At 58.7% G+C, this 20,514-nt stretch overlaps 1 protein-coding gene across 1 annotated transcript in view; it reads left to right on the top strand.

Annotated features, from left to right (window-relative positions):
* FIBCD1 (fibrinogen C domain containing 1) overlaps window positions 1-20,514 on the top strand; it is a 40,630-nt gene extending 20,116 nt beyond the window's left edge. The window contains exons 5-7 of the mRNA XM_003911180.5: window positions 9,553-9,649; window positions 15,019-15,198; window positions 16,440-20,514. Of these exons, the coding sequence (XP_003911229.1) occupies window positions 9,553-9,649; window positions 15,019-15,198; window positions 16,440-16,699 (537 nt within the window). The 3' untranslated portion in view covers window positions 16,700-20,514. The remainder of the gene's footprint in view (window positions 1-9,552; window positions 9,650-15,018; window positions 15,199-16,439) is intronic.

Raw genomic sequence — 20,514 nt, 5'->3', positions numbered from 1 at the left:
TGCCAGCGCCCTTCAATCCCTGGAGGCAGGCAGGGCAGCCTCAGAGAAGGCCAGGGATGTGCCCAAGGTCACCCAGCAGCCTCCAGGCCTCCCGCAGTGGCACACACTTATTCTTGTGTTCAAACACTGACCGCCCAAAGCAAGCCAGGGCCAGGGAGGTCAGCAGTGACTAGACAGGTCAGCAGGCTCCCGGCCTGGCGGACAGAAGGACGAGGAAGCCGACTTGTGCCAGGAATGGGGAGCCCCGGGGTTCAGAGGAGAGACCCCTATTCCAGTCTGGGGGATGGGAGGAGTGAGAGGCAGGGAGACGGCGTGGCTTGTCTGGGGGCCATGGTAGTTCAGTGCTACTGGCCTGTCTGGTTTAAGGAGGTTTGGGTCCACGACAAGGCAGGGGAGGCGGCAGGGGCTGGGTCATGCAGGTGATCCTCAGACCCCATCATCACTCCCATCACAGGTCCGGCCCTTCCGTGACAGGAGTCCCAGGGGCAGGGACCACACCCTCCTGTGGCCACGTTAGCTTAGGGTGGGCACCACACCCGCACACCCTCGGCACTCTCTAAATGCTTGCCAGATGATGGCTGTTGGCACCCTTTGGCTGCATAGTCTTATCTCTGTAAGTCTTGCTTTTCTCATCTGTAAAATGGGTACAGTGTAGAGCTGCTCTGCAGATGTGGGCGAAGTCAGAACCCTTCACAGGCTGCTCACCCACCTGTGAGGAGTGGGCGGGGAGAGGGGCTGGGAGGGAGTCAGCGCTGAGCCCCGGAGGTTCCCTGTGAACACAGGATCTGGCTCTGCCTTGTAGCATCTTATAATCAAGGGGAGGCAGAGTTGTAAAAAGAAAGACCGGTTTTTCTTATTCAGAAGGTGCCGAGTGGGATGAAGCCAGCCATTGCCAGCCCACACCCCCCACCCCCAGCGCCCCTGGCTGTGTGAGATGCGAGGGTCACATCCCTTCTTGGAGGGCCCTTGCCCATCTGTCCAGTGGGGTGACCCCCTTGCCTGCCTTGCAGGGCCTGGGGAACGGGGTGGCTGTGCCCAGAACCTGCTGCGGGTGGGCGGAAGGAGGGTCTCGGCGCCTGGACTCCCCGCCCCCACCCAGGCTCCCTGTCCTGCTGCACAGTCTTGTCCCCACCGCAATCTGCCGGGGGCAGCGCTGCCCCCTAGGCCTGATTGCCAAGCCCTCATCATTGCATAGTCACTGGCCGGGTCACACACACTGGGTCCAGATCAACATGTCCTTCAGCAGGGACTTGGAGTGGCCACGATGGGACCCTATACCCGCCTGCTCCGATCCAGTCTCCCAACACCACAATGTCAAGTGGCCCAAACCCTATTCTGTGCGGCCCTGTACTCTGCCAGGTGCTTCCTGTGTGCGAGGTCAGCCAGTACACATCTGCCTGTAATTGGTTCCCCTGGAACGGAGCCCCCACTTCCCCCCACCTGAGCTCTCCAGGCAGGGAGGAAAATCCTGCCCTCACATGGAGAACATCAAAGGAGCCCAGCAGCAGGCTCAGGCTCGGGGAGGGATGAAAAGCTCCCGGGGCCTCCCCAGGTGCCAGCCTGGACCCCTGTGCCGGGGAGGCTGAGCAGCAGGACCTCGGGGTCCAGTAGATGAGATGTTAGCTCCTTCCTACTTGGGCTGCAGCTGTGGCCAGCTCTCCTTGTCCCAGAGGCAGTGGGGGCAGGGGATCTGCTGTGACATTGATGGGCCACAGTGTCCCCACACTGCTGCCTGGCCCACGCCCTGCCCTGGGGAATGGGTCCTCAGAGCACACACACCTCATAATGGCGAGGTGACTGGTGATTGGTGACAACACCTTCGCGTTTCCTTGGTTCATCGTGCAGAGAAAGCATGCCTCTGTTAGGAGCAGTTTGGATTTTTCAAACTTTTAACAGAAATAGGACAATGCACGTGCAGGGCCCAGCCCCGCGTCCGATGTGGCTCAGCACCCAAGAAACAGCAGCTTGGCAGTGCTGTGCCAAGAGCCGGCAGGCACCGACTGCCAAGCCTGGGAATGACGGCAGGGCGCCAAGCCCGGGGGTACCATTTTCAGTCAAAAACAAGGAGTGGGTCCGATTTCCTTCTGGGCTCAGCAGCTGGCTCTGAAGGGAGGGTGGTGATGTCGGTTAGACCTACTGTGTGCCATCCATTTAGGCATTGACTTTGTTGCGTCTTCCCCACTGGCCCTGCGGGGGCTTCGGCAGAGAGAAACAGGCTTGGAAAGGTTCCGCGACCTGTCCGAGGTCATGTGGCCTGTGAGAGGCAGAGCCAGGATTTGAACTCAGCTCTGCCTTGTTCCGGACTGAGCCCAGAGGCCTCCCTGCGGGCACTGCCCAGAGGTGTCCAGAAAGGAGTGAAGGAAAAGCCAGACTCTGGGAATGCAGCAGAGCCGCCCCAGGGCTGCCTGTGAAGGGCTGCCGTAGTGCACACATCCAAGTTCTTTGTGCTTTAAAAACATGAATCCTCCTCTGCCAGGACCCCTCTGCACCCCTCCGAGAATCACCTGATCAGAAAGCTGGGGAGGCTGGTGGAGGCCACAGCTCCACAACCAACGCAGTCCTGTCTGTAACTGGTTTCTGCAGCAGTTTCATCACGGTCTAGGAAAAGCTGCAGTTGCTGCTTCCAGGGGGCCGTTCTAAGGCATCGGAGACCCTCTCTCCCAATCTCATAGGGTTTGGGCCCACCCATCCCCCATTCCTTGGGTTTCAGCTCCTCTGACCAGCTGGCAAGGCCCTGCTTAATGTGCTGTTCAGCCAGGCATCTCCTCCTCCAGGGAGCCCTCCCAGATAACTACCTCCAACTGCCCCAGGAGAGGGACTCACTCCTTCTCAGGGTTCCCAGCAAGCTCTGTTGAATGCTGTGCACCAGCACATTTAATTCTCATCAAAACTTTGTGGGTTGAGGCGTTTATAATCCCAGCTTTACAGATGAGGAAACTGAGGCCTGGGGTTTGGAGGAACGTACCAGGGTGGGAGCTGCTCGCCCTGTGGCTGCTGGCTTGTGCGTCTGTCTCTCATGGGGCTGTGAGCTTTGAGGGCCAAGGTCATCCCTGTGAGCCCAAGCACACATGGGGTGCTGTGCAGGAGCCCTTACTCTGCAGGGGAGAAGCCACGTATCCTGTTGGCTGGAGTCTGGGTAGGACTCAGGTCTCCTGGGTGCCAGCCCAGGGAGCTCCCTGGGAGTGAGCGTTCACTGTCATCCCCACTCCTCTGGCCATCTCAGTCCTGCACACCCAGGTTGCCCACTCCTCCAAGCCTCAGTCTTCTCATCTGCTTAATGGGGGCACCAGCCCTCCCTCCAGGGCTGTGGCAGGAGGGCCAGGCCGTGCTCATCCTCTAAGGCACTGGCTGGGTGCTGGGGTGACCACAGAGCCCAGCTCAGTGCTCAGGACGCCAGCTGCATGTTCTGGGCATGGTGGCAGAGCAGTAGCTGGTTGGTCAGGGTCTGTTTGCAGAGGCAGCCCTGGGCGGGATGCAACCTGTGGAGTGTGAGGCTGCAGCAGCCCAGAGGCCTCTCTGCCTCCTTCGGTCCCCGGGCCCCGTCTGACAACACAGGGCCGTCGGTGGCTGCTGCTGTCTTCCTTCCTCTGCGTCCAGAGCTGTCACTCCTTCCTTTGAACCCGCCCAACACCATCTGCAGGACCATGTGGGCCCAGCTCTCCCTTGGCAGAGCCCCTCTAAGTGGCACTTCCAAGATGCGCTGGGCGGCGGGCTTCTGAGAATCCGCACCAAGAAAACACTGTCTGTCTGTCTTCCCACTCGTGGCATCTGCCCAAGAGGCCGCGGCCACAGTGAGTGTTTCTACTCAATCGTTTTCCAGCCAGGACACAAGAAAGATGCCCCCGGAGCTGGACCAATTCATATTTTGGCCTGAAAACGAATCAGTAATTTTTGTTTCCCTGCCTTTTGCTCCCCGCCTCCATTTTGTTTTGTTTTGTTTCAAGACAGGGTCTCACTCTGTCGCCCAGGCTGGAGTGCAGTGGTGCGATCTCGGCTCACTGCAACGTCCGCCTCCCGGGTTCAAGCGATTCTCCTGCCTCAGCCTCCCGAGTAGCTGGGATGACAGTCTTACCCCGCCACCACACCCAGCTAATTTTTGTATTTTCAGTAGAGTTGGGGTTTCGCCATGTTAGCCAGACTGGTCTCGAACTCCTGACCTCAAGTGATCTGCCCGCCTCAGCCTCCCAAAGTGCTGGGATTACAGGCGTGGGCCACCGTGCCCAGACTCCCCATCCCTTTTTGCCGAGTGGGGATTCATGTTTGGTGGGTGGGGCAGAAAGAAGGGGAAGTGGACGCCTGGATCCTTTCCTCACTTCCTCCCTCTGTCCTCCCATCCCGCTGGTCCTCGTTCTGTAATTAAAGCCCTCTGTGCTTGGCCACATGCAGGCGTCTGGTGTCGCCAAGGTCCAGCGTCGCTGAAGCTGTTTGCCAGAAATACGAAGTCACAGCTGCAGTTCACCGTGGGCTCAGAGTCAGACTAAACATTCCCCCACACGGGGGAAGCCTGGAGAACCCACCTGGTGATCTGGGCTGTGCTTGGCACTTGCACTACTCAGGCCACGTTGGGCTGTCATTGGCTCGAGGTGGGGGCAGGTTTCCAAGCCTGAGATCCTAGCACAGGGCCCGGCACAGGTGGTCACTCGGAATTTGAACCAAGAAATCAGGACAGCCCACGGCAAAGGTTGTCAGCGGTTCCCAAACCGCGGCAGTACTCCGTGGGCCACTGGCAAAATCAACTGAATCGGTTTGATCAACATTATTTTTCCAGTCAAATAGAGTGGAGTACTACACGATAGAAAATATCAGTGCACTAAGGCCAGGCGTGGTGGCTTACACCTATAATCCCAGCACTTTGGGAGGCTGAGGGAGGTGGATCACGAGGTCAGGAGTTCCAGACCATCCTGGCCAAGATGGTGAAACCCCGTCTGTACTAAAAATACAAAAAAATTAGCCAGGCGTGGTGGCAGGCGCCTGTAATCCCAGCTGCTCGGGAGGCTGAGGCGGAGAATTGCTTGAACCTGGGAGGCAGTGGTTGCAGTGAGCCGAGATCGTGCCACTGCACCCCAGCCTGGGCGACAGAGTGAGACTCTGTGTCAAAAAAAAAAGGAAAAAAAGAAAAGAAAAAAGAAAATATCAGTGCATGCCCTTCTGCATTAAGCTAAGTCTGGAGTCTGAATGCGTGTGCCAGTGTGGTGACGTCGGCTGCATCTCCCTGGGACATAGTCAGTCTTCAGGTCACTTCTCCAAGGCCAGACCACGGATATGTCTTGGTGCCTCAAGAGGGAGTCCGCAGTCCGTCACTGCACACGGCAAAGTGCCCACGTTGGCCGACAGTTGCTGCAGTTAATTTTTTTTACTTTTTTGAGACAGAGTCTCTCTCTCATCACCCAGGTTAGAGTGCAGTGGCAGGATCTCGGCTCACTGCAACCTCTGCCTCCCGGGTTCAAGCAATTCTCCCACCTCAGCCTTCTAAGTAGCTGGGATTACAGGCGCCCACCACCATGCCTTGCTAATTTTTGTATTTTCAATAGAGACGGGGTTTTACCATGTTGACCAGGCTGGTCTCGAACTCCTGGCCTCAGGTGATCTGCCAGCCTCGGCCTCCCAAAGTGCTGGGATTACAGGTGTGAGCCACCGCTCCCGGCCAATTGCTGCCGTTTCTAAGTGAGTGTTGATTTGGGCTACATGGACAAGAGTGCCAGCCATGTGTGATTTTAGTGTCCTTTCTTGGGCAGAGGCAAAGGCAGGGGGCCAGGTGTGCTCACCCCAATTGATTGGCACCAAGGAGGAGCCCCGGGGGGATGGTGGGGTCACTGTAATTGGCACCCAGACTGGGAGGGCAGTGGGAAAGAGGGGGCCGAGGACTGTGGGTGCAGGGACCAGCTCTTGGCACCAGAGGCCTGGATAGGGGGGCACACTCAAGGCTGCAGCCACCCTGGTCAGTGGACCCGCCACCATGCGTGAGTGTGGACACAGTGTCGGGCGCCGGCAGCGAGGGTAGGTCCAGACAGTCATGGGATTAAAGGCACAAGATGTAGTCGGATCCTGCTTTCTGCTGCTCACAGCTGCCTGGCCTCTGGCCGGTGTCCGAGCTTCGGCCCTGTAAGGGTGGGGCGCCTGGGCTTGGGGAGGGACATGGGCATGCAGAGAGCATGCAGTCCCCACGCTGAGTCTCGACTGCCCATCATCCCGTCAGCCAGGACACAGGGGCGGGAACAGCCCCTCCCGCCGCATGCTGAAAAGTCAGGGCAGGGCTGGGGTCTGGCGAGTTCCGTACGTGGCAGCACTGGTTCCAGGCATCCCCGGGTGGGAGTGAGTGGTGGAGGCAGAGCCTGGGGGATCCTCTCGGAGGCTGTCGTCTGGGCTACCGGGGCTTCTTGCTGTCATTCTGGATGGTCCCTCTGAACCTGTTAGAAGAGGCACAGCCGGGCACCTGTACATCAGCCCACCCGCCCCTGGTTGGGCATGCCCACAGGCTGCTGGGGTCTCCCCACCACCCCTACTGTGGCCTACTTCCCTGCATTTCCTGCCCCGCCCAGCAGGCAGACACAGGGCCCAGGACCCTGCCCCTCCTCCAGGGCCACCCTGCTGGCCAGACCTGCTGTCTCCCCATCCTCCATGTCTGTCCTGCCTCTCACCGGGTTGGGGTCCCCCGAGCACGGTATCTCCTGTGTTCCTTTGCCCTAAGGTCCCTGAGGGGCAGAACCGTGACCTTGTACCCACTGACTTGGCTTCTGCAGCTGGTGCCTGGCAGGAGATGCTCAGTAGAACATCTGTGTGAATGAGAGGCTGGGACAGACCCCTCGGGAGGGCTGGGGGAGAGTGGAGGCTGGAGGCCGGGAGAGGCGCAGTGGAATCAGGAGCCCTCGCCCAGGCCTGGGCCTTGGTGCTGTTGCTCTCCATCCAGCTGGCACTTGCTGAACACCTGCTATGTGCCAGGCCTGAGCTTATTCTCGGTGGATGGTCGTAGCCTGGGAGGAAGATGTGGCTATGATCTCTGCTTTACAGAGGTGGGTGCTGGGGCACTCTAAGGCAAAGCTGGGGCCCTGGAACCCAGATACACAACCCCTGCCTTTATGGAACTGAGCACTGAGTATGCCCAGGTCCCCAATCCCTAGGGCAGAGGCCCAGCCAACGGCCAATGCCAGCCAGGCATCCCAGGGGGCTTCGGGCCTGCTGGTCCCTCTAGCTCCCCTCCTCCTTCAGAAACAGGCTCCCGCTGCCCGTTGCCTTCTCGGGGGAGAGCCTGAGCTTCTGCCAGGATTAGGCCTTTGAAAAGGTGCGTGCTCAGGGTCCCAATATGCAGCCATCAATACGGCTCTCCACTGCTCCTCAGATCTCCCCGAGCCTGATCGAATTTCCTTCCGCCCCGAGCCGGTCACTCCTGAGGACTTTCAGATTTCAGAGCTGGGCCAGGTTTGAGGCAGCAAAGCACAAAAAAGGAGGTGTCATCTCCCTCCAGCTCCCTGACGTCAGAGCTGCCCAAACACCGTGACGGACACGTCCCTGAGGGCTCAGAGCATCAGCAAACGCTCACACAGCAGACGCCTCGGGTCAGACTGGGCACCCAGGCAGTTCCGAGCAACTGAAATCAGGCTGCTTAGTAATGAAACTGGCAGCTCGCCGGTGCCGCAGCCAGATCTCTAACACATCAGACTGACACAGATGGAGGCCGGCCGGGCCGCGGTAGCTGCCTTGGAGAATAAGCAGGAAAAGGCTTGTTAAACAGAAAGAGGGCTGGGAGGGCTGGGGAGGCCAGCCGGGATGGATTGTCAGCGGATCCTGTAAATACTCCAGGCAGCTCTGGCCGGGACCAGCGTGGTATTATTTCAAAGCAATTTAACCGATGGGATTCCTGACTCCCAAATCAAGAATGTTATTAAAATGAAGAACAGAGGCAGCCTGGGCACTCGTTGGTACCCAAGTCACACCCCGCCAGCTGTGGGCTCCTTGTCCTCCCCTGAGCAGCCACTTGGACTCCGGTTTCCCAGCCCCCCGACCCCCGCCCAGGCTTGTTTTGGGGGAGGGGAGCTTATTGAGGGATGGGGCTCTGGAGGCCAAGCCTGGGGTGTGTGGGGGGTGCTCTTGGTTCTCAAAAACTGGAGGATAGGCTGGGCACGGTGGCTCACGCCTGTAATCCCAGCACTTTGGGAGGCCGAGGCAGGTGGATCACGAGGTCAGGAGATCCAGACCATCCTGGCTAACACGGTGAAACCCCGTCTCTACTAAAAATACAAAAAAACTAGTCGGGCGAGGTGGCGGGCGCCTGTAGTCCCAGCTACTCAAGAGGCTGAGGCAGGAGAATGGCGTGAACCCGGGAGGCGGAGCTTGCAGTGAGCCGAGATCGCGCCACTGCACTCCAGCCTGGGCGACAGAACGAGACTCCGCCTCAGAAAAAACAAACAAACAAACACTGTTCAGTTTTGTTTTGACCTGGAAAAAGATATTAGGACCCTGCCCCCTCCCCACTTTATTTGACCATTGGGGAAGCTGAGGCCCAGAGCAAAGTGCTGGAGGTGGGCCCCAAAGCTGACTTTCCTCCACCCCACCGAGATTCTTTTTTTTTTTTTTTTTTTGAGACAGAGTTTTGCTCTGTCACCCAGGCTGGAGTGCAGTGGCATGATCTCAGCTCATTGTCACCTCTGCCCCCTGAGCTCAAGCAATTCTCCTGCCTCAGCCTCCTGAGTAGCTGGGATTACAGGCGCGTGCCACCAAGCCTGGCTAATTTTTGTATTTTTGGTAGAGACAGGGTTTCACCATGTTAAACAGGCTGGTCTCGAACTCCTGACCTTAGATGATCCACCCGCCTTGGCCTCCCAAAGTGCTGGGATTGCAGATGTGAGTCACCGTGCCTGGCCTGCCACTCCCCCCTACCTTTTTTTTTCTTTTTTTTTTTTGAGAGAGCCCAGGCTGGAGTACAGTGGCATGATCACAGTTCACTGCAGCCTCAACCTCCCGGGCTCAAGGGATCCTCCTGCCTCAGCCTCTCAAGTAGCTAGGATTACAGGCGCCCACCACCACACCTGGCTAATTTTTTTAAAATTTTGTGTAGAGACGGGGTCTCACTATGTTGTCTCGAACTCCTGGGCTCAAGCAATGCTCCTGCCTCAGTCTCCCAAAGTGTGGGATTCCAGGTGTGAGCCACAATGCCCAGCCTGGAGTAGCCTCCTGAGCAGCTGGGATTACAGGCATGCGCCACCACGCCTGGCTAATGTTTGTATTTTTAGTAGAAACTGGGTTTCATCATATTGGCCAGGCTGGTCTCGAACTCCTGACCTCGTGATCTGCCCATCTCGGCCTCCCTGAGGAGCCATTTTGGGGGCCTGTGGGCATTTGGTCAGTCCCACCTCGAGCCACCACGAGGCTCTGGAGCCCCTGCTATTTTCCAGGCCCCAGGCCGGGGGCTGTTGGGGGTAAGTGGGCAGCCAGGCCTCTGCCCTCCCGAGAGGGCAGATTGGGAGCAGGGTGAGAGGAGTCTCTGGGCGGGGTGGGCCCAGCTGTGAGTCCTAGGATGGTCGGTGCCAGCGCCCCATCCCCATCTTCCCTTTGCAGGTGTTTCAGCGCCGGGAGGACGGCTCCGTGAACTTCTTCCGGGGCTGGGACGCGTACCGAGATGGCTTTGGCAGGCTCACCGGGGAGCACTGGCTAGGTGAGCACCCCGCCCGCCTCCCGGCCCAGGTGGGCCTCCTCCCCATGCCTTCCGGACACAGTTGGGTCCCAGCCGCTCCTGAATGGGTTTGGACTGGGTTTCCCGGCACACCTGAGCCAGCTCACAGGTGTCGTGCGTGAAGGTGACAGGCATTCAGAAGGAACCAGGCCAGACATTGCCAACGGAAGTGATTGGCGTGGGTGGGCTCCGAGTGCTCATAAAGGCTGAGGGTCCCACACGCCCTTGGAGGCTGGTTCCTGCCGCGTTCGCCCTGGGACCTGCTCGCCGTCCCGAATCAAGCAAGCTTGGGCAGGTGGGCAGCAGCATCCCAGGCAGCGGGAGGACAGAGGAGGACCCGGCACCGCCCTGCCCACGGGTGCCAGGGACACCAGGCATGGAACTCCCAGGAGCAGCCAGTGGTGCTCCCAGCCAGGGCTCCTGTTTGCGCTTGCAGGCAACCGCACGCCTTCCCGCCACTGGGACACAGTCCCTGCCTGGCACAAAGTAGGGGCTCAGAAGGTTCTGTCAATATTATTATTTACCTTTCAATTCACTCAGTATTGCCGGGCGCGGTGGCTCACACCTGTAATCCCAGCATTTTGGGAGGCCGAGGTGGGCGGATCACGAGGTCAGGAGATCAAGACCATCCTGGCTAACCCGGTGAAACCCCGTCTCCACTAAAAATACAAAAAACTAGCCGGGCGAGGTGGCGGGCGCCTGTAGTCCCAGCTACTCGGGAGGCTGAGGCAGGAGAATGGCATGAACCCGGAGGCGGAGCTTGCAGTGAGCCGAGATCACGCCACTGCACTCCAGCCTGGGCGACAGAGTGAGACTCCGTCTCAAAAAAAAAAAAAAAAAGAAAAAAAAAATTCACTCAGTATTTTAAAATTTTTGAAAGTCCTTAACATTTCACTATCTAAACAAAATATTCTAAACAAAACCTCATTTACCTAAAGAAAATATTTATCTTAACAATATCGTAAAAGAATCACAACTTTCAGGTCTACCTATATATTTGGGAGGTGACTGTGGCTTGACGTGAGGTGGGTTTTTCTGGTTGTTCTTGAGATATAATTTACATACAACAAAATTCCCCGTGTGGAAGCGTATGACCCCATGGCTTTTAGTATATTCCGAATATTACATCCATCATCACTGGGTCCAGAATGTTTTCTTCACTCCAGAAGGAAACCCTGTGCCCCCCGGGAGCTGTCACTCCCTTGCAGGTGTTGAATATACCTGAAACTCACAGGTGCTGGGGGACGCGTGCCCTGAGTGTCATCTGGGCGGCCTCGAATGCCCCACAGTGTCCTCCTGCACTTAAGCCCCCCAGGGTGCGTGCGGACATCCAGGGAGTTCCACAAGCTGTGGAGGTTCCACAACCTTGGGTGGGAGGGAGAGGGTGAGAAGGGTGAGGACATCCGGGGAGTTCCCCAGTGCGGGGCAGAGCTGGCGGGGAAGGGAGAGGGTGAGAAGGGTGTGGACGTCTGAGAAACTCCCCTGTGCGGGGTCAGAGCTGGTGGGGGGAGGCTTGGGCAGGAAGGAGAGGGTGAGAAGGGTGTGGGCTGGCATGGCTGGCGGGAAGCACCACCTGAGGGGCTGAGAGCGCAGGTCTGGGCACCAGCTGGGGTCAGGGGGGCTCCAGGCCTGTAAGGACGTTCAGTGACACCTTTGGGGTGATGGCCCCAAAGGCAGGGTTGGGGTGGCGAGGCGGGGCCACCCCTCTGTGTGCATGGAGGCCCCTGGGCAAGATCTGCCACCGATGCCCCCTCCTCACCCGGGCCCACGAGGGCAGGGCCCTCTCTGACCTGCCGTGCCCTGGTCCCTAGGGGGTGCCGGCAACAGGGAAGCTCACACCCCGCGTGGACTTCATGCCCACACCCCGTGCTGAGCCCCGACCCACTGAGCGCCCAGCTACACGCTTCCCATGCATCGTCCCCAGAACCTCACACCTACCTAGTTGGGGGCCCTGCTGTCGTCCCCTCCTTTTAGAGATGAGGAAATTGAGGCCCAGGAAGGGGAGGTCTCTTGTCACAAGCATGCGTGGGTTGGGGTGGGGGGAGCCCCAGCAGGGTCCACACACTGGTGCCCAACCAAGCTCGCCTCATCCCCTGAACCTGGTGGATGGAAGGAGGGGAGATGGGGAGACCCTGCCTCAGGCTCCCCAAGCTGGGGGTAAAGAAAAGGACAAGGCGGCAGGGCTGAGCCATGCCCTCGCCACCACCCACCCACCCCCAGAGCAGTGGTGATGCCCGTGCTCATGGTATCTTAATTGAAATCTATCAGCAGCCGCAGATGGTGCGGGAGGAAGCATTTAAGCAGGTCCTGATTCCAGCATCCTGCAGACGAGCCCTGACAGGAATGTCAACAGCGCCGGTCCCTCCTCTGCCGCACCACCCTCCCCATCCCCTCTCATTGAGTGCTTTGTCTTTTCCTATTGAGTCATGGGAGCTCTTTATATATTAAGGTTATCGATCATTTGTCCAATACACATGATAGGTATTAACTTCTGGCCATTTGTCTTTCAGCTTTTTCTTTTTCTTTTTTGGGGTCATGTTATTACTTATTTCCTAGGAATTTAAGATGTTTATGCACTCAGTTCTGCCACCCTTTTCTTCGTATCTTTTCTGGGTTTTAGCCCCTGCTGTCCTTTCCTTCTCTTCCTAGTTTTATTTTAAGTCTCCTCTATTTTTTCTTCTGTTTTTCTTCTCCTTTTTTTTTTTTGAGACGGAGTCTTGCTCTATAGTTCAGGCTGGAGTGCAGTGGCATGATCTCGGCTCACTGCAACCTTCACCTCCCAGGTTTAAGCTATTCTCCTGCCTCAGCCTCCCGAGTAGCTGGGATTACAGGCGCCCACCTCCATGCCCGGCTAATTTTTGTATTTTTAGTAAAGACAGGGTTTCACTATATTGGCCAGGCTGGTCTCAAACTCCTGACCTCGTGATCTGCCCATCTCGGCCTCCCAAAGTGCTGGAATTACAGGCGTGAGCCACTGTGCCCGCCTTGTCTTTTGTTTTTCTAGTGTTGTTTTAGGTTAAGAGCTTTAGTCCAGCCGGAATCCACTGGGGTGGCCATGTGAGGTTTAGGGTCTTACTGGTTTCTGTCGTTTGGCCGTGTACTCTGAGATTTGGAGGCTGGGAGCTGGTGAAGGAGTTGGATCAGGGGCCCAGGGAGTCTGGGAAGAACAGCAGCACTGTGGCTGGGGTTGGAAGAGGGGGAGGCTGAGGGGAGAGCTGGAGAGAAGCAAAGGCTGAGGCGGGGAGGGAGGGAGGCAGGGAGGGAGGGAGGCAAGTGAAGGAGGGAGGGAAGTGAAGGAGGGAGGGGTGGAAGAAGGAGGGAGGAGGAGGCAGGGGGCAGGAGGCAGGGGAGGCAGGGGCAGGAGGCAGGGAGGCAGGGAGGGCAGGAGGCAGGGAGGCAGGGAGGGAGGGAGGGCAGGAGGCAGGGAGGCAGGCAGGCAGGGAGGCGAGGGAGGGAGGAGGTGGCGTGGACTGGAGGAAGGACGGAGAGGAGCCCAGGCCCCAGGTCCCCACATACCCCTCCCTCGGGCGTCCTGCACAGCAGCCCCCAGGACACCGCTCATGAAGCGTCACTCAATCCAGAGGAGTGGCTGATGGAGGCCTTTGGGCCCCAGTGGCCATTTCGTGGTGGGAAAAGGAATCTTCCAGCATCCCCGGCAGGGGCGGTCTCCCTCTCTCCCTATTCCTGCATCGTCTGATTTGTTCTGGGTAAGGTCTGAATAGCAGCAGGGAGTCGGGGCCCTTCTGCCTGGGTTCGAATCCCAGCAGTGCCACTCACCAGCTGTGTGACCTGGGCCAGCTCCTTAACCTCCCTGGGCCTCATTTTCCTCCCCTGTAAAATAGGGAGTCATACGCACTCCTTCCCCGGGGCCTTGGGAAGCAGCAGTCAGCACCTGGATAATGTGTGCAGTGGGCCAGCCCTGCCAGAAAAGCTGCCCAGGGATTCTGTAATTAAATCGGACTCACTCTAATTCCACTGGATTCACTCATCTGCACGAAGGGCTGAGAACGGTGCTGGGCCCTCGTGAGTCCCGTCCAGGTGGCGTCTGTTGTCATGATTACCTCCCACCTGCCCTTTCGTGGATGATGCTCTCCTGGCCCCTCACGTCAGCCCTGTGCTAGCTGAGCCGGGGCCCAGAGAGGGAGAGCGGCGCCCTGAGACTCAGCAGCAGGAGAGTCAGGGAGGGGGGACACCGGGTGAGACCCCAGGCTCTCGAAGCCCGTGCTCTGGCAGGTCCTTGGGGAGGAAGGTGGGTTGGGCGGTCAGCTTTGCTGTGACTCCTCCCACAGCAGCTGCTCCTGGTTCCTGGACCTGGTGACTGGGACCAAAGCCTTCTTGTCCGGGCGGGATCAGGGAGGATCCGTGCAACCTCCAGCCGGCACACACTGACCCCGGGAGGTGTGGAGACGGGGAGAGGCAGGCAGGAGGGAGAAGCGGACGGAATACCACTCGCTGCTACCCACTTGTAAATCATTTCATTAAATGCCCTCTTAATCCAAAGTAATCACACCGGCAGTGAAGCACCTTGGGTGTCTGAGCACATGTGTTTATGGTGAGGGAGGCCTGGCATGAGACCCCGGGCATGGGCAGGGCAGAGCTGAGGTGGGGCGGGGACAGCAGGAGGGAGAGAGTGGAATGGGGGCACAGAGCCGGCCTAGAGGGATGAGGGTGCTGCCTCCTGCCTCCCATTCATTAAGTCAGTGCTGGGTGAGCACCATTGTGCCGGGCCCCAGCCCAGGCACTGTGGTCAGCAGTGGTCAGGTTGGACATGCCACTCTCATGGCGCTTCCGCACTGGCGGGGAAACTGACAAGGTAGGCAGCCGGAACCCTGAAAGATAAGCACCCACAGGGGCAGAGGAGGTCCTCAACGCTGACGGGAGGTCAGGCAGCCTTCCAGAAATGAACAGAAGGTAACCAAGTGAGGAGGAGTAGGGACAAGCATCCCTGGCAGAGGGAACAGCATGTGCAAAGGCCCAGAGGCCTGGTTTAGAAAATGTGAACACCAGATCCTGTCTGGCTCTGGCTGGAGTCTGGGTAAGGGTGCTGTCACCCCCACCTCCTCCCGCCTCCTGCAGTCCTCCCGCCAGCTCAGAGTCCCAACGTTTGAAAAGCATCACAGCTCCACTTACAGGGAACAGAGAAAACCAAACATGAAATCTGTCGGTCCTCAGTGACTGGCCCAACACAGGCCGACAGGAAGAAGGAAGTAGCCCAGGGCAGACTGCACGCACTTGGTGGCTGTCCCTTTCTGTCCTCAACTGCATGAGCTCAGCTATCATTTATCATTTCTCCCTGGGGATTCGCTTCCTACGCCCCTCAGCTTCTCCCACCATTTTCTCCCCAACTTCAGGCCTCAAGAGGATCCACGCCCTGACCACACAGACTGCCTACGAGCTGCACGTGGACCTGGAGGACTTTGACAATGGCACGGCCTATGCCCGCTACGGGAGCTTTGGCGTGGGCTTGTTCTCCGTGGACCCTGAGGAAGACGGGTACCCGCTCACCGTGGCTGACTATTCCGGCACTGCAGGTGAGGCTCCAGCTGCGGCAGGGATGGGGAAGGGCGTGGCCTGGGAGGATGGAGGATAGAGGAGGTCCTGCCCTCCAAAATGATCAAGGCTCATGGATTTGCCCCCTTTGAAAGTAATCAGGTTTTTGAAAAATAACAAATATTGGCCGGGCGCGGTGGCTCAAGCCTGTAATCCCAGCACTTTGGGAGGCCGAGACGGGTGGATCACGAGGTCAGGAGATCGAGACCATCCTGGCGAACACGGTGAAACCCCGTCTCTACTAAAAAATACAAAAAAAAAATCTAGCCAGGCCCGGTGTGGCATGCAGTCCCAGCTACTCCGGAGGCTGAGCAGGGAATAGTGTAAGCCGGAGGCCCGAGGAGCTGCAGTGAGCTGAGATCGGCCACTGCACTCAGCTCAGGAAAGACATGAGCCAGACTCCGTCTCAAAAAAAAAAAAAAAAAAAGAAAAATAACAAATATTGATAAACGACCAACCCCACATCACAATCAGAGGCCTGAAACCAATCTAAAATTTTTTTTTAAGTAATAAATTTTTCAAATTGAAAGAGTGAACAAGACAGAAAAGGGAAAATTTTCTTCCTTACCAAGGATTCCTCAATCCCTGTCTTCATCGGCTGATTCCGTTGCGTCATACAAAATGAGCTGCTGTGAAGCTACCGTTCGTTTTTTCATAATAATGTTAATTATGCCCTTCGGCCCTCTGGGGTCAGGGTCGAGGCTACTGGCCTCCACCTCCAAGTCCTACTTGGTCCTCACCCCTGCAAGGCAAAACCAACAGAGCCTGGACTGTTTTCCCATTTTGCAGATGAAGAGACTGAGCTCAGAGCCGGGAATCAGGAGACCCGGGGTTCGGGCCTGCTGGGTCTCTAAAGTGTGGTGGCTGGACCCCCTGGGCTGGGTGTCCCCTCTCAGGCCGAGGAGGAGGAGGCAGGAGAGGGAATGTGGAAAAGCCGGGGGAGGGATAGAGACCGCCTAGACCCAGGGGCAGCCCCAGGCACGCCCGAGGAGGGACTGTGTGCGTGTGACCTGCATGGACACACCGGGTGTGGAGGGGTGGGTGTGGAGGGGCAGGTGTGCGTGCACGCGTGCACACCAGTGTGTATGTGTGAGAGCACGTGCGTACGTGTATGCACTCACGTCCAGGTTCGCGTGCAGTGTCTTGGTGTCTGCTCACACATGCAACACCAGTGGGCGTACCCGTGCCCCCCGTGCCCACACCTGTGTGCACCCCTGCACAGGCGACTCCCTCCTGAAGCACAGCGGCATGAGGTTCACCACCAAGGACCGTGACAGCGACCACTCAGAGAACAATTGCGCTGCCTTCTACCGAGGCGCCTGGTGGTACCGCAACTGCCACACGTCCAACCTCAACGGGCAGTACCTGCGTGGTGCCCACACCTCCTATGCCGACGGCGTGGAGTGGTCCTCCTGGACCGGCTGGCAGTACTCACTCAAGTTCTCCGAGATGAAGATCCGGCCGGTCCGGGAGGACCGCTAGACCGGTGCACCTTGTCCTTGGCCCTGCTGGTCCCCATCGCCCCATCGCCCCATCGCTGACCCCACCTCACTCCTTCGTGAATGTTCTCCACCCACCTGTGCCTGGCAGACCCACTCCAGCAGGGAGGGGCTGGGCCATCCCTGACACGAAGCCCCCGGGGCTGGTGAAGTCACACATCACCTTCTCACCGTCCCCACCCGCTCCATTTGGCAGCTAACTGATCTCTTGCCTCTGTTGATGGGGGCTGGCAAACTTGACCCCAACTCCTGCCCGCCCCCACTGTGGCTCCCGTGCTGTTTGCCGTCCCCTGGCCAGGATGGTGAAGTTTGCCCCAGGCAACCCTCTGCTCTGCCCACCCAAACACCTGGCATTATGGGGACAGAGAGCAGGGGGCAGACAGCACCTCCGGAGCCCTCTTAGTGGATTGTGTGGAACGTCAGGTCGCTCTGAGGTCAGGTCTGAGGCCAGTGTCCTCCAGCCCTTCCAGTGCCAACCCTCACCCCCATTTCCCTAGTGCCCAGATAACCCACCTCTTCCCCCAGGGCCTCGGCCTGGCTGTGGGCTGGGTGGCCCCATCCTACCCTGAGGCCAGGAAGGGGAGCTGCTGCCTTTGGGGACCCACGCTCTAAGGCTGAGACCAGTTCCCTGGAGGCCACCCACCCTGTGCCCCGGCAGGCCTGGGGTCTCCAGTCCCCTTACCTGCTGTACCCACCTGCTCTCTGTCTCAAATGAGGCCCAACCTATCTCCCACCCACCCATCCCATTTCTCCTGCCTCTGGAAGGTGGGTGGGGCCCTGCACCGTGGGGCTGGGCTGTGCTAATGGGAAGCTCTTGGTTTTCTGGGCTGAGGCCTAGGCAGGGCGGGGATGAGGCTTGTACCACCCCCACCACCAATTTCCCAGGGACTCCAGGGTCCTGAGGCCTCCTGGGAGGGCCATGGGGGCGCGACCCCCTCCCTGAAGCCACTATCTCCATGAGGAGGCCAACTCCTGCCAGTGACTGTGGCCATCTGGACCCAGGCCAGGCCCAGCGAGTGGTCAAGGGGCAGGGACCACATCACTGGGCAAATGGGGTCGAGGGGACTGGGGCACCAGACGAGGCACCACCTGGACACTTTCTTGTTGAATCTTCCCAACACCCAGCACGCCGTCATCCCCGCTCCTTGTGTGCACACACGCAGAGGTGAGACCCGCAGGCTCTCAGGACCAGCAGCTGCAAGGGCAGGGCTGGAGCCGGGTCCTCGGCTTTCTGCTCAGCAGCCCTGGACCCGCGTGCATTATTGCGTCAGGCCCAGGTGCAGGGCGGTTTTTCCAAGGCACCCCGATGTGGGGCCTCTGAGAGGGCTGGAGTCAGCCTGGGGGAGCTGCCCAGCAGCCCCTCCTCAGGCAGGAGGGGAGGTGGCTTCCTCCAAAGGACACCTGATGGCAGGTGCCTGGGTAGTGTGGGGTTCCGTTCTCCCTTCCCCTCCCACGAAAGTTTGTGCTTAAAAAACAATCAATTTGACTCGGCACCACTAGGGGGGCGGTGGGAGAGGCCGTGAGACCTGGCGTCTGTTCCAGCGCCACCAGGTCACCCACATGCACAGATGTCTGCAGCGCTTCCCTCTGCCGTGGCTCTGGACTGCCCTGCCTGCTGGACAGGACCTGGTCCCTGCCCTCTCAGTCCTCAGCTGGATGCAGATACAGCCAAGAATCAGGCGGTGGCAGCCCAGTGTGGCTGGGCTGGTGGATGGAGCAGCCCAGGTGCAGGGCCACGAGGGGCAAGATGTGGGTAAAATGACCACATGAGATTCAAAGGGCAATCCCCCCTCAGCTCCTCTTCCCACCCTCTAGAAGCCAAGGGAGCCCACCCAGACCACCTGGGTTCCCAGGGCACCCTGTCACATTGCAGAGGCCGGGTGGAACTCAAGTTCTCATCCCAGGAGCCCCCACCGACAGGCCCCAGGCGGGAGCTACCAGCCTCCTCATGCCAGCGGCTGCTTAGAAAGTGCCAAGCGCTTTCTGATGTGTCATCAAACAAACTCCTGGTGAGTGTGAAGTTAATGGACTCACAGATGTGTGGGTACAGCAGGAGGCACCAGGGCCCTCGTCCCAGGGCTTGGCTACGGAACAGATGCATCATGGCTGGAGCCTGGCAAGGGGCTGGGGGCAAGTGGAGGGGGCCTTTGGGAGCCTGTGGTCCAGGTCCAGGCAGCATCTGTCCTCAGCGGCCGGCTGCACTGGAGATGCCTGTCCCTTCTAGAGCCCTGTTACTGCCCTAGAGCACCAGCCCCCATCCCAGACCAGGAGAGGGCACACGGCCCCACCAAGCACCAGCTGAATGGGCACAGAGCTTGACATGGTGGGGAGGGCCCAAGCCAGTGCACTGGCCCCACCCTCCCCAGGGGCACCTTCAAAGACTGGCACTGGGGAAAAACGGTCCCTGCGCACCTGCTCTGGGCCACAGCCTCTCACCCTAGCCCTGCAGAGCCTGCAGTCTGATACCAGTGCAAATGGCTGTCATCTGAGACTGGAGGACGGGGATGCTAGGAGAGCCCTGGGCGAGGGACAGCTGGAGACCTGTGGGCTGACTGACCAGGCCAAGGGCTGGCGTGTGCACAGGGTTGCCTGGGACCCATGGGCCCCAAACCCTGTCCCTTGGGGCCCAATTTGAGGGCGGGTGCTTGTGGCCCTCCATCCCACAATGCCGCCTGACTGAGCCGCCTCCTGCTTCTTCATTTGAGGGGAGTAAGCTGAGTGGGAGGGGTCTCTGCATTGCCACACTGGGACTTGGAGGCGGTGCACCTGCGCCGTTGCCTCTCCACGTGCACAGGCAAGTTCTGTGGATCAGCAATGGCCTTCCTCCATTCCTCTAAACTTTGCACACATCTCAGAGTTACACCAAAGGCCATCCAGCTGACTGCCTGAGCACCAGGGTCCAGAGGATGGAAGGACCCTTGGTTTCCATGCTGGTGGCCTCAGCACATTCAGCCGGAGATAGGAACAGAGCTACGAGCCGTTCTCAAACGGCTTTCCCCTGCAACTGCATGTAAATCGGTTTTATAATGTTTGTCTTTGGCAGAAAAGCTGTACCACCAGCGCCCTGGTCCCCCTTACCCTTCCTGCCACCTATCCTCATCCACACAGGCCTCTGGCTGGCTTGGCTGGGGCCAGAGCCCTGGAAGATGGGAGCCAGGGACTCTGGAGGCCCTGTCACCCAGGGGCGGGTCTGACCAGGCAGAGATCTGGAGGATTGTTGAACCATCTCAAACCATGAGGACGCTGAGTCCAGGGAGGGGAAGGAAGAGGGGGAGGTACCATTTGTGTGAGATGGGGGGACAGGGGACATGAAGAAGGCCCGTGGCCAGTGGCAGACCCCTGTCCTGTGACTTCAGGGGCAATGCACCAGCAGGAGGACCCAGCAGAGGACACACAGAACCCGCAACAAGGAGACAGGACACTAAGCTTTGACCTCAGCAGACCGGGCTTCCCCAGGGCCTCCATTTCTTCATCTGCTTTCAGAGAAAAGGGTGTCCCCAAACTGTGTGGCCCAAGCAGCCGGCAGGACTTGGCAAACCCAGAGGGCTGAGGTCAGGCCTCGGTGTGATTTGTGGGGAATATGGGGGAGCTCTGGCCCAAGGCTGGCCACGTTGGCCCCCTATGCGCTGGCAGGTGTGTGTCTCGGGCCACACAGCGCTGGACAGGGCTGCAGAGGGAGCTCAGAGGGCCAGCACAGTGACTGGTGGAAGAAGCCTGGTACGGGAGCGTTGCTAGGAGAGGCTGTGGGTGCTTGGTGTCTGTGCGTTCTGTCTTTAATAAAGTCTCGTGGTGACCCAG

This window comes from Papio anubis, chromosome 13 (assembly GCF_008728515.1).
Source record: "Papio anubis isolate 15944 chromosome 13, Panubis1.0, whole genome shotgun sequence".
Lineage (NCBI taxonomy): Eukaryota > Metazoa > Chordata > Mammalia > Primates > Cercopithecidae > Papio > Papio anubis.
Note: the sequence above shows the minus strand (reverse complement) of the source record. Positions and strands in the feature narration are given on the sequence as shown.